At 44.1% G+C, this 12,543-nt stretch overlaps 1 protein-coding gene across 1 annotated transcript in view; it reads right to left on the bottom strand.

The window, feature by feature from the left end:
- CFAP52 (cilia and flagella associated protein 52) overlaps positions 1-12,543 on the bottom strand; it is a 38,885-nt gene that overhangs the window by 21,703 nt on the left and 4,639 nt on the right. The window contains exons 2-4 of the mRNA XM_036341792.1: positions 9,535-9,734; positions 8,583-8,719; positions 1,402-1,530 (exon numbers count right to left, since the gene is read on the bottom strand). Of these exons, the coding sequence (XP_036197685.1) occupies positions 1,402-1,530; positions 8,583-8,719; positions 9,535-9,734 (466 nt within the window). The remainder of the gene's footprint in view (positions 1-1,401; positions 1,531-8,582; positions 8,720-9,534; positions 9,735-12,543) is intronic.

Raw genomic sequence — 12,543 nt, 5'->3', positions numbered from 1 at the left:
ACATCACCAAGACTTTAGCTAATATCTTAAGACAGAAAATGTTAAAAAAATCTATTGATCAAGTTCAGTTTTTCTTTTCCTTTAGCCCCCAGAGTTATTCACATAATTAAGTGTTCAATAAGTATTTTGAATGTACTTTCTAAACTAAAAAGAAAAAGAGCTTTTCCATGGCCTTCCTGCTAGCTGGCATTTGGAGGCTGAAATATTGGGATTTGCAGGATAACTCTTGGAGACAATCGGATGGAACCCCTGAACTTGGGAGCATCGTGGAGAGCCCAGGGTCAGGCCGCCATCCCAGAAATCTTACTTCAGAGGGCTTTTTCTCAGCCATCAGGGTCACATGAAATTAAAGCAGACCTCGGTTAGAGATTGTCCTAAAAACTTGTTTTGACTCAAATTCAAGTTTGACTCCTGGAGAAATGGTGTCCTCAGATGTCGGAATCGGTTGATGCTTACAGCTGCCACAGCTGCCGCAGCTGCCGAGGAGCAGAGCGACCACATCACATAAAGGCCTCGTCCACCGGCTGAAACCTGAACAGAGCTGAAGAGCCTCATGGTCACCAGCCCCGGAGACAGGGCGGGACGTGGTCAGCTGCTTCAGGGCCCGGGTACCGCCCTAGTCAGATTCGCTCCTTAGGGGCTGGCTGTCATCCCAGCCAGTCGTGTCATGGCTTCTGAATAGGCCCCTCCTCATTGTTATCCAGGGAACAAATGTGTGCTACGTGTCACCAGGTGGGGACAGGAAGCAGTACAGGGGCAGAGCAGCACAAATGCTTGGCTCTGGCGGAGAAGCAGGCAACACCGTGTGCTTCTCTAGACGGGAAACCGCAGGTGGGCCAGAAAGGATAGTTCCAGCCAACGTAGACTTCCGTATACTGCCACCCGACATTCACAGATGTTTGACCTTTGAACTGATACGTGGCATGAAATAGGATGCCTTCATATAGGCTGGGGAGTCTGTAAATTAATTTTTTGCAGTTAAGCAGATGCTGGCCTCGGTTCAGACCTTGGTCCCCTACTGGAAAGGATCTCACATGGCTACTAGTCAAACCCTTGAAACTTCCTGGAACAGTTCATTCTCAAACTATCATTTCATGAAACCTAAATCAAAAGCAGGTGGGAAAAAACATCACCCAGTAAGCGAATCTGCAAAATGCTCTGGGAGCAAAGCTTATGGGTGATGTGTTACCAGTAACACCTGGACCAGAACCGGAAATGGATTTAGCAGATAAGCAGAATATTTTCCGTGGGAAGCACAGAATTTTCAAATAACCATTTTTAAGACTTTAGGATATGTTTCCAGGACGGAAAACATGTTCCCCCACACTGGAATGACCCTGTTTTCTGCAGAAGCAAGTAAAGTGGCTTAGGGGCCCTGCGCCCCCGCCTGCAGATGCGTACTTCCCCGCGGTGACAAACATCTCGTCGCAGCCCCCCGAGAAGATGACCGCGGTGGCGTTGCCCACGTTGAGGCCGGCCGCAGGGCTGCCGCAGATGGCGTCTCTCTTGGCTATGCTCCACACCAACACGCTGCCAGAACGAGAGGGACAAACAGGTCAGGGCCAGGCGGGCTTTCAAAATAAGAAACCGTTCTTTCAGTAGTTCTAGAAAAAAGGGAAAAACAGGTTACTTACAAAGGAACAAACAAAATTACACTGACACCCCCCCTCACCCCACTTCCCCGCAACAGCTCTTGGATCACACTGGATCTGAGAGGACAAATAAGTGACACTTAATTTTTTTTTTTTTAAGGAAAATTATTATGACGTTAGAGACTAGCAAGTGCAACAATCAAGTCCAATGCTAAAATAAAGACATTTTCAGACATTCAAGGCATAGAAGTTGACCCCCCATTTATATCATGTAAAAAACTCCCTTGGGGAAGTTTTCTAGAAAAAAAAAAAAAAGCAATAAAGAGGACGACCTAAGGCAGTATTCTGAAACTTGATGGTGTATCAGAATCACTTGAGGGCTTGTTAAAGCAGAGTGCTAGGACCCACCCTCAAGCTTCTGGTCAGTAGTCCAAGTATCACAGAAATAGAATACAAATATTATAAACCGTGTCAATGTAAAACATGCCTATTTCTATTTCCCAAATTGTACACATGTGGAATGTGTGATCACAGGTAATCTAAAATCAAGGTCTAACCAAGATCTCCAAAAATGGAGAGGTAGGAGACAATGTAAGAGCCATACATTTTTTTTCCTTAGTAAGAAGTTGATAGTTACCATCTAACATGGGAAATTTAGGAGACTCAGGCCCAGCCAGCCCCACCTGCATTGGGAAATTTGAGAGACATATTACTTAAAAGATTATACTGATAACTAGATGAACAACAACAACAAAAACCCTCTTAAAACCAAGTACTTTATGCCCAAGAGAATAAAAGCATGTGTACATACAAAATCTTATACATGAATGCTCATAGCAGCATCTATCTATATAATAGAAAAATATGCAAATTGGCCAGGACGCCGTAACGTCCTGAACAGCGGGGACCTGAGGCTGCATGGCGCCTGGCTGGGCGAGGAACCTCAGGCTGCGCCCCCCCCCCCCCCCCGCCCCATGGGGTTTGACAGGGGCATCAGGCAATGCCCCTCACCCAGCGGGGCTTGATGGGAGACCTCAGGCCACGGCCCCCGTCTGGCGGGGCTTGACAGGGGACCTCAGGCTGCACCCCCCACCCTGGCACTGGACCAGGAGACCTCATGCCGTGTCCCCCCACCAGCACCAGGCCAGGGGACCTCAGGCTGTGCTCCCCCCACCAGCGCCAGGCTGGGGGACCTCAGGCCATGCCCCCCACTCAGCAGGGCTTCACAGGAGACCTGAGGCTGCACCCCCTGCCTGGTGGGGCTTGACGGGGGTGGGGTCAGCCAGGTCTGGGTCTCACCCAATGCGGGTGGGGCCAGCTGGGTCTGGGTCTCCTGCGTTTTCAAAGCGTATGTGGGTGGATGTGGGTGGTGGGTAGGGACTTGACTCTAGGTCAGTGATGGCGAACCTTTTGAGCTCGGCGTGTCAGCATTTTGAAAAACCCTAACTTAACTCTGGTGCTGTGTCACATATAGAAATTTTTTGATCTTTGCAACCATAGTAAAACAAAGACTTATATTTTTGATATTTATTTTATATATTTAAATGCCATTTAACAAAGAAAAATCAACCAAAAAAAATGAGTTCGCGTGTCACCTCTGACGTGTGTGTAATAGGTTCGCCATCACTGCTCTAGGTCCTGTGGCACGCTCCAGACTCTGACAGGAGGGAGATTTTTCATATACATTTTACTAATTTTCTTTCATCTCTGACACTTCTATTATAGAGAAAGGGCAAATAGCAATATTAAAATATTTCCTCTAATTAATTCCCTTTTAATGTGCACAAATTTTGTGCACCGGGCCACTAGTTATTAACACATTGTTTGCGGGTAGTTTTTATCGCGCGCTAACAGGTGGTGCGGGCCATTTTTGCTAATTTTTTGCGCAAATGGCAACGTTCAGTAAAATTATGATAACTTTAGTTTACGTATTTATACGTTACCCGCATTCTACCGCTAGTCTATAAAAAATGTATTAATACGTGTCCCGCACTCTACTACCAGTCAATGTAAAACATATAAGTAAAACATATAAATACGTTTCCCGCATACAATGTGTTAATAATAGCCTAAAAGTGGAAAAGAGCCAAAAAGTCATCAACTGATGAATGGATAAAGAAAAAGTGGGCTGAAACCGGTTTGGCTCAGTGGATAGAGCGTCGGCCTGCGGACTGAGGGGTCCCAGGTTCGATTCCGGTCAAGGGCATGTACCTGGGTTGAGGGCATATCCCCAGTGGGGGATGTGCAGGAGGCAGCTGATCGATGTTTCTCTCTCATCGATGTTTCTGACTCTCTATCTCTCTCCCTTCCTCTCTGTAAAAAATCAATAAAATATATTTTAAAAAAAAGAAAAAAAAAAAAGAAAAAGAAAAAGTGGTATATCCATGCAATGGAATATTATTTGACAATAAAAAAGAATGAGGTAGTGATACATGCCACAACATGGATGAACCGTGAAAACATTATGCTTAATAAAGTAAATCAGTCACAAAAGGCCACAAACTGTATGACTCCATTTATCAGAAACATCCAGAGCAGGCACATCTATAGAGACAGAAAGTAGATTAGAGGTTGCCTGGGGCTGGGAGGGTAGTGGTGGAGTGGGAATGAGGAGTGACCACTCATGGGCATGGGATTTCTTTGGGGGGTGTTGACAATGTTCTAAAATTGATTGTGGAGAGAACCAAGATGGCGGCATAGGTTAACACTGGAGTTTGCTGCTTTGAACAACTACTTCAAAAGTGAAACCAAAAAACGGAAGGGACATCACCCAGAACCACAGGAACGCTGCCTGAGTGGAAGTCCTACAACTAGGAGGAAAGAGAAACGCATACGGACACTCAGAGGAGGCGCAGTGCTGAAGTCAAATTCTGAGGTGCGGAGTGCGCGAGCGGGCTGGCGGCGGAGGGCGCGGTTGGCGTTTTCAATCGGGAGGGAGTCGCAGACTCTGAGCTCCAGATCCGGGCGAGTCTTTAGGGACCCAGACTCAAACGGGAGAAGCGGGACTGTCTGGCTTCGGTCAGAGCGAGTGCAGCTTTCTCTCTGAGCTTTGCAGCGGGTGCTGGGACTCAGAGAGGCAGAGCCCCTGGGGACAGGACTGAGAGCCGCCATAACTGCTCTCTCCGGCCCACCCTGTTGATCCTGTGCGACCCGCCCCGCCCAAGCCCTGCACACAGGCATTTGCCGGATAGCCTCAGGCAAAGGCTAGATTAGCACCTCCCTAGAGGACAGAAGTTCTCTCACTGCTGACACAGCTGATTCTCATAGCCACTTGGCCTGGAGGTCAAACCCTCCCTGGAATTAGCTACAACAATCAAGATTTAACTATAAGACTGTGAACAAAGACCACTAGGGGGTGCACCAAGGAAGCATAACAAAATGCGGAGACAAAGAAACAGGACAAAATTGTCAATGGAAGATATAGAGTTCAGAACCACACTTTTAAGGTCTCTCAAGAACTGTTTAGAAGCCGTCGATAAACTTAATGAGATCTACAAGAAAACTAATAAGACCCTCGATCTTATATTGGGGAACCAACTAGAAATTAAGCATACACGGACTGAAATAACGAATATTATACAGACTCCCGACAGCAGACCAGAGGAGCGCAAGAATCAAGTCAATGATTTGAAATGCGAGGAAGCAAAAAACACCCAACCGGAAAAGCAAAATGAAAAAAGAATCCAAAAATGCGAGGATAGTGTAAGGAGCCTCTGGGACAGCTTCAAGCGTACCAACATCAGAATTATAGGGGTGCCAGAAGATGAGAGAGAGCAAGATATTGAAAACCTATTTGAAGAAATAATGACAGAAAACTTCCCCCACCTGGTGAAAGAAATGGACTTACAGATCCAAGAAGCGCGGAGAACCCCAAACAAAAGGAATCCAAAGAGGACCACACCAAGACACATCATAATTAAAATGCCAAGAGCAAAAGATAAAGAGAGAATCTTAAAAACAGCAAGAGAAAGAAACTCAGTTACCTACAAGGGAATACCCATACGACTGTCAGCTGATTTCTCAACAGAAACTTTGCAGGCCAGAAGGGAGTGGCAAGAAATATTCAAAGTGATGAATACCAAGAACCTACAACCAAGATTACTTTATCCAGCAAAGCTATCATTCAGAATTGAAGGTCAGATAAAGAGCTTCACAGATAAGGAAAAGCTAAAGGAGTTCATCACCACCAAACCAGGATTATATGAAATGCTGAAAGGTATCCTTTAAGAAGGGGAAGAGGAAGAAAAAGGTAAAGATACAAATTATGAACAACAAATATGCATCTATCAACAAGTGAATCTAAGAATCAAGTGAATAAATAATCTGATGAACAGAATGAACTGTTGATTATAATAGAATCAGGGACATAGAAAGGGAATGGACTGACTATTCCTGGGGGGGAAAGGGGTGTGGGAGATTCGGGAAGAGACTGGACAAAAATCGTGCACCTATGGATGAGGACAGTGGGTGGGGAGTGAGGGCGGAGGGTGGGGCGGGAACTGGGAGGAGGGGAGTTATGGGGGGAAAAAAAAGAGGAACAAATGTAATAATCTGAACAATAAAGATTTAATTAAAAAAAAAAAAATAAAATAAAATTGATTGTGGTGATGGTTACAAAACACAGCATGTAAAAAATTCCTTGGAGAAGTATTTTAGCAACCCCCCCCCCCAAAAAAAAACACACAAAACCACTCAATTAACCACTCAACTGTATACCTTAAATGGATGAATTTTATGGTACGTAAAATATATCTCAATACAGCTGTAAAGAATGAACCCAAGGGCCTTAGGAGAGTAGAGCTCTTCTAGGTGGAGGGAATATGTATTTTAAATCCATCTGCATAGTTAGAAAACATACTTTCTTTATAAACCATGGACATGTGTAGTTTTAATTTTTCTTTTTTTTTAAAGCATAGATTTTTTTGTTTTTTAAATATATTTTATTGATTTTTTTACAGAGAGGAAGGGAGAGGGATAGAGAGTTAGAAACATCGAGGAGAGAGAAACATCAATCAGCTGCCTCCTGCACACCCCCCACTGGGGATGTGCCCGCAACCAAGGTACATGCCCTCGACCAGAATCGAACCTGGGACCCTTCAGTCTGCAGGCCGACGCTCTATCCATTGAGCCAAACTGGTCAGGGCTAGTTTAAATTTTTCAGAAAAATAAGTTTAAAGTGTAAAACTAAATAAAAGCCACTGACATAGAGAGAGAGATGGCTGAGTAAATTCCAGCACATCCATGCAGTGGAATACCATGCAGCCATTGCAAAGAATGTGGCATGTGTCTACACGTGCACACACAGAATATGTTCCTGATATCAAGTTGACCAAAAAGCAGGGTGCATTACAACACTGATGTGCGATAACGTTAGTGCAAAAAAGGTTCATAAATAGTTTACAAAATGTTTTTTAAAAGCATGCACATCCAAACTGTCAAATGTCTACTACAGTCCCTACCACCCCTCTGTTCCTCATCCTGTGTGTAGACGCCAGGTGGTTTGGGTAGAAGGGACCCTGCCACAGGTTCAGGGTTGATCCCTGATTATCCAAAACCAACCCTCAGAACTTTGCCTTCCTCCCCTCCGTGGCTGTTCAGGGGTGGGCATATTGCATGCTCTTGCCTGGCAAGGTTTGTTTTTCTTTCTTTAGGAAAGAAACTTTCTTTAGAATGTTTTTCTCAACATCCCCTAATTTTCTGCAAGCAAGTTTTAGACAGCCTAAAATCAAACTTAAAATGACAGAGGAGACGAACAAGCTGCAGATTAAGCTTGGCTAGAGGGCCATCTTTTTCTCCCCCTGGGTCTAGCCTGGGCACCTTTCTGGCAGAAAGACGTGGAGGTGGAAGGGGCCTGATTGCCGAGCTCCAGGGATCTCTGGGGTGAGACGAGGCGTCGGTAGTTTGTACATTTCCTTGGGTGATTCCAATGTGCACCCAAGGCTGAGCACAGCTGCTTTAAAGCTAAACTAAGAATACTGACAGGTGACTCTGGGTACATTTCTTACCACAAACAGTCAAATGGGGATGGCCCAGGGAAGGTGTAACTACTCAACAGGGGAAAGGAACACCTATTGAAGGTGGGAATCTCATTAAAATTCTGTGGCCTTGCTACACAAGTCTGGTATGCATACAGAACTATCACTATATCACGACACATAAAAGTAAATTTCATTTTTTGTTGTTGATAAATCTCATTTGTAATAAACCCATGGAGCTCAAACAAGAACGTACCTGTGAGAGCGCACCACGGTATTGAATCCTACGCACACCTCAGGTGTTGTTACTTTACTTTTCCAGGCTCTTTACACAGGTAGGTGGACTGCATTGATTGTTCCTTCTAGCGTAGTGTTTTTAAATACTTTCCCCCCAATTTCATTTGTCCTAGTATGTATTCTCTGCCCACTCACTTGACTATGAGTTCCTTGAGGGCCAAGGTCATGTCTTGGCGAGGCAAGCTAAAAATGCCGCCTCTGGCGTCGCAGCGCCAGGGCTTGCCTCTCAGCTCTGCTCCTTGCCACTGGCAGCTTTTTAGCCCCTCCCGGTAGCAGCAGCTCCCACCTCCTGGAGTTGCTGTGAGGCTTAAGTGGGGTAACGCAGTTCAAGTGCAGCACACACCTGGCACATAGTCAGTGCTCACAAAAATCAGCTTTGCCTGTGATGCTGCTGCTGATGACAATGATGATGAAGATGTCATCTTTCTCTCTCTCTCTTTTTTTAATAGCAATGACTCTCGAATTTAGATGCACATTAGAATCATGTGGAGGCTTTTATTGCTCCCAAAGCCCAGACCAATCAAAGCTGACTCTCTGCGGGTGGAGCCAGGCACTGGTCATTTTCTAAAGCCCCCAGCACATTTCAATGCCCGCCAGGGTCCTATGGCATTTTCTTCCTAGGCTTTCACACACCAGGGAATGTTAGAGGCGGGAGAGGTCCTTGGCATGTCTAGAAACATGCCTGCTGGAGCATAACTACGCATGTTTAGTTCGTTACCTTCCATCATCTGGGCCCCCGAGGGAGACCAAGTACAGATCATTTGGTGAAAAGGCCAGATCTTCAATTTTGCCCTTGTGAAGTGACAGCCGGGCAATCAGCTCCCTTTTCTTGTAATCCCACAAGATGATATCTGCCTGGGAGAAAGAGCACACAGTCAGGTCACGGGCAGGCTTTCAAGAACCCGCGGAGGCGGCTGCCCCCCTCGGCGAAGAAGAGCAGCGATGTCACTTTTCTAGAAAGGGCATCATGTCCTACAAAGACCACAGCAACAGAATGGAAACCGTTTCAAAGGGTGACTTCTATTCCTGAGCAGATCGGTCACCGGCAGCAGCATTTGGTGTAAGAACTGCCGGGTTCCTTCCCTCTCGGCCTGGGAGAATGAAAAGGAGCTGAAGGGGGGGTCAAGAGGGAGAGGAGGAAGGGTACAGATGTTATATTGTAAATCAGAAGACGCCTGAATCAATAAGCCAAATTTATTTGGAGTCCTGTTCATTTTCGCTGGCGCGAGCGGGCCCAGCGGAACTCTAGCTTCTCAAATTCCGGGGCCCAGTATGGTGGAAGTCTTTTCAATTTATACGTTTTTCAGCTCTTTGTTTTCCAAATTTGGAATGAGACTTCCGGACCTTCTGAGAAAAAGTCCTGTGTGCCGGGACAGGGCCGTGAGACCGTATCTCAAGGCCTGGCCTGGCGCCAACACTGACAACCCTATCTGGGGCATATTTTACAGCCTCTCTGGAGTGGGGAGTAGTCTTATTTTCCCTCTGAAGCAAGCACATTTTTACAGAGTAGCAGGGATAAAATTTTAAACAGCAGTTTTGACCCGAGATGAAGGTTACTGTACGTCACAGACGCGCGTCAGCCCAGAGCTGACCCACGAGCAGGCGGGGCGGGTTTGCTAAGGCAGGCGGCTCTCAGTCGCCTCACAGCGAGTGACTCTCGGGCTGCTCACCTTGAAGCCCATGTATGTGACCTGCCCCGAGGCAATGTACTCCCCGCTGTTGGAGACGTCCACACAGGAGACGTTGTTGCCGTGGCCGTGCAGGAAATCCTGTTTGTTGGTATTTATCGCCTGAATGAGGACTGTGCAACCCAGAGGGTAAACCAGGTGTTCCTGGTCAGGGTGGCATTTCAGACCGTTGGGCACATGTCCTAAGAGAGAGAGATTAAAATTAATAAGAAGGTGCAGAAGTGGCTGGTAATTAAAAAAAAAAATGAGTACAAAGGAGAACACTTTTGATATAGGCCTTAGTTCAACGAAAGTAAGTGGTGGGTGAAAGGTAATTTTATTCCACTGACAAGGTCAGTCTAGTGCAGTGGTTCTCAACCTTGGCCGCACATTAGAATCACCTCACCTGGGAATCTTTTTTAAAATCCTGATTTCTGGGCCTCATCCTCCGGAAATTCTGTTTCTTTGTTATGGGGTGGGGCCACAACATTAGTAACAAAGAAACAGAATTTCCGGAGGATGGGGCCCAGAAATCAGGATTTTAAAAAGATTCCCAGGTGATTCTAATGTGCAGCCAAGGTTGAGAACCACTGGTCTAGTGTGTGACTGCTCAAACTGCAATGTGCAAAAACTCCCCAGGTGCCTGGTTGAAAGGTAGGTTCTGGTTTTAGGTCTGGAGCGGGACAGAGATATCGCCTTTTCTGACAAGCTCCCAAGTGCGGCTGATGTTGATGCTGGTCCAGGAACCTCACTTTGAACATCAAGGCCCTCGGGCCAATTCTTGTCATTCTAAGAAGCAAGAATGCCTGTCTGGTGAGTGCATCCCGGTGAGAACACAGGCACGTGAATTCATTGCCCTGAGCACAAGTTTGGTAAAGATAAAATTCTGGTTTCAGTCCTAAGTCTCCACCAGGCACTTTGAATAAGCCCTGGACCCTTCACAGGAGGTTGCAATCTTCCAGATATTTGCCAAGAATCATGTCAACAATTTCAAACCTTGGCAAAATGTTTTTTATTATTGATTTTTTCTTTTTCTTTTTTTTTTTTTTAGCGAGGGAGAGGGAAAGAGAGAGAAACACTGATTTGTTGTTTCCCTTACTTATGCATTCATTGGTTGCTTCTTGTATGTTCTCTGACCAGGAATTGAACCTTGATGTATTGGATGACATTTTAACCAGCGAAGCTACCCAGCCAGGCCTTTGTAATATGTTTTAATGTGAAATAGACACAAGTCCCCCTTATCACTCACCTTTGGTTAGGATTTGTTTTAGTTCTTCATATTTACTTTACAATATAAGCTTTAAGTTCAGCTTGACTTGTTAAAAAGTCATTTTTAGTGGGGTGTATTGAATGTATAGATTAATTTAAGGAAAGATAATTTCCGTAATGATACATTATGTCTCTTTTCTAAAAACAGGGTATATTTCCCATAGTCTCCTTCTATGTGCCTCCGCCCAGTAGCATTTACAATTTTTCTTTGGAAAGATCTCACACATTTCTTATTATGTTTATTCCTGGATACTTAAAAATCTTACGTATTGATATTTCCATTCTCCACCAAAAGTGTCATATTTATAGATGTAGCTTTCTGGTCTTTTAATGAATTTGTCTTTTATATTTAACTCCCTCTGGAATTTATTTTGGTGCAGAGTGTGATCCCAGTAGCTAAATAGATTTCCTTTTTGCTCAAATGGCCAAATGTATTTACCGAGTAAATGATTTCTTTCATTTTGTTATTGTTCCTTTTTTATGCAGTAAGTTCTCATAATACTAAGCTTTATGTCTGGAGGTAATCTATTCCGACTAAAATATATATTTGTTTATTTCTAATTGCAGGCTCCTTTTAAATAATCATATGGCTATCCACGTGGAAAAAGTAAAATTAGATCCGCTCTTCCCACCATCCACACACAATACATTCCAGGTAGACCAAGGATCTCAATGTGAAAAACAAGACTCAATGTATGTACAAGTTGTAGGAAATGACTTCTTAAACATAAGCCAAAGAGCAAATCCTAACAGAAAATGCCAGTATATGCATCCAATCAATGTTGCTGTTTCTCTCTCATTGATGTTTCTCTCGCTCTCAAATCCAAAATCAATAAAAATATATTTTAAAAAAATGAACATTCCAATGGCACCACCTCTCTATCTAGTTCCAAAACATTTCCAGACTGTAACTTTTTAAACCAATTTTTAAATCAATTTTAAAGCATTTTTTAAAGTACTTTTTAAAATTGATTTTAGAGGGAGTAAGGGAGAGAGAGAAAAACATTTTATTGGCTGGGTTCCAATAAAATTTTATTTAGAAAAACAGGCAGAAGCCCAGACTTGGTCTATAGGCTATAGCTTGCAGACTCCTCGTCTGTTTTGGTAATGTTGGTGTTTTCAGTTTAAGAACTCTTAATACCTACAGCCTTATAAAAAGCTTTCATAAGCAACACAACTCTACTTGGTTTGCTTACATAATAAATTCCCATGAAAATACCTAAAAGAGTCAAGTACAGTTAAACATTTACACCTTCAAGTTAAAACTTATAATGTGAAAGTATAATGTATAATGTGGAACTACAATGAGTTCGAGTGTCATAATGAGGAAAGGGGCTTTACTTTTGCTTCTAATTTGTTTCCATGTGGAGACTAAACTCAGTTACCTGGTATTTAAGGCCTCTACCATCGAATCCCAGGTTCTTTCCTGGGTTATCCTGCCCTCCCTGACCCCGAAGCCACACCCGGCCTTTGCCATTCCCCAACCAGTCCCCACAGGCTCCGCCTTCCTTCTTTGCTCACCATACACCTGCTGCCTGGAATATTTTGCTCCTCAGTCTTTACTCTGACTCCTACCCAACTTTAAAGACTACTTGGATTAACCCTTCCTTGACCTCCCAAACTTTCATAAAGTTTGCTTGTTTTTTTTATGAGAGGTATTATAGAATTTTTAACATTTTTTACCATCATTATTCTGAACTCTGTATCAGATAAATTTCTTATCTCCATTTCATTTCTCTCTTC

The sequence above is a fragment of the Myotis myotis genome, unplaced genomic scaffold, assembly GCF_014108235.1.
Source record: "Myotis myotis isolate mMyoMyo1 unplaced genomic scaffold, mMyoMyo1.p scaffold_m19_p_17, whole genome shotgun sequence".
In the NCBI taxonomy this organism is placed as follows: Eukaryota; Metazoa; Chordata; class Mammalia; order Chiroptera; family Vespertilionidae; genus Myotis; species Myotis myotis.
This window is presented reverse-complemented; position numbering and strand designations above follow the sequence as displayed.